At 58.7% G+C, this 562-nt stretch overlaps 1 protein-coding gene across 1 annotated transcript in view; it reads left to right on the top strand.

Annotated features, from left to right (window-relative positions):
* Nucleotides 1-562, top strand: part of NOXRED1 (NADP-dependent oxidoreductase domain containing 1) — a 6,114-nt gene that overhangs the window by 3,715 nt on the left and 1,837 nt on the right. Inside the window, exon 5 of the mRNA XM_009319506.1 lies at nucleotides 455-556. Coding sequence (XP_009317781.1) covers nucleotides 455-556 — 102 coding nt within the window. The remainder of the gene's footprint in view (nucleotides 1-454; nucleotides 557-562) is intronic.

Here is a 562-nt window from a genome sequence, read left to right as displayed (position 1 = left end):
CCACCCCCACACACACCCACCCCCACACCCACCCCCCCACCTTTTTTTATGTTAAACAGACGACTACATGGCAAATTAACAAGCCTACTGTGGCCATCTCTCCATTAGCAGTGTTAAGGCCCACGGATTATCTTTAACACAAGGCAATGAAGGTCCATCAAATAGGAATAACCTTTCTAGCTGGTTAAGATGGCCATTGGAAAGGAGTCTTTACAAGAAACATTAATGGGATGAATCCCAGCAACTGTTGACTCAGCGACGGACGGTGCAGTGGAGTATTCCCTGCGGCTTCCCCCGAGTTTCCCTCACGAAGGACCTTAAAACCCCACGATCCCCCCCGTGCTGGGCGGCCACCGCCGGCTGCGGGCACCCGCTCCGCCGCAGCGCAGCCCGGGCTCTCCGGGAGCACCCTCTCCCTCTCCCGCTACGCTCATTTCGGCCGCCTCCGCTTTCGGGTTGAAGCAACTCCTTCGCCACAGTGCCATCGTGAGGCCGCAGTACCAGTGCTCCGGCCAGGAGCCTGTCGATGGGCGGGGGGCGAAGGGGACAGTCCAGGGCGCTG

This window comes from Pygoscelis adeliae, unplaced genomic scaffold, assembly GCF_000699105.1.
Source record: "Pygoscelis adeliae isolate BGI_AS28 unplaced genomic scaffold, ASM69910v1 Scaffold71, whole genome shotgun sequence".
Lineage (NCBI taxonomy): Eukaryota > Metazoa > Chordata > Aves > Sphenisciformes > Spheniscidae > Pygoscelis > Pygoscelis adeliae.
Note: the sequence above shows the minus strand (reverse complement) of the source record. Positions and strands in the feature narration are given on the sequence as shown.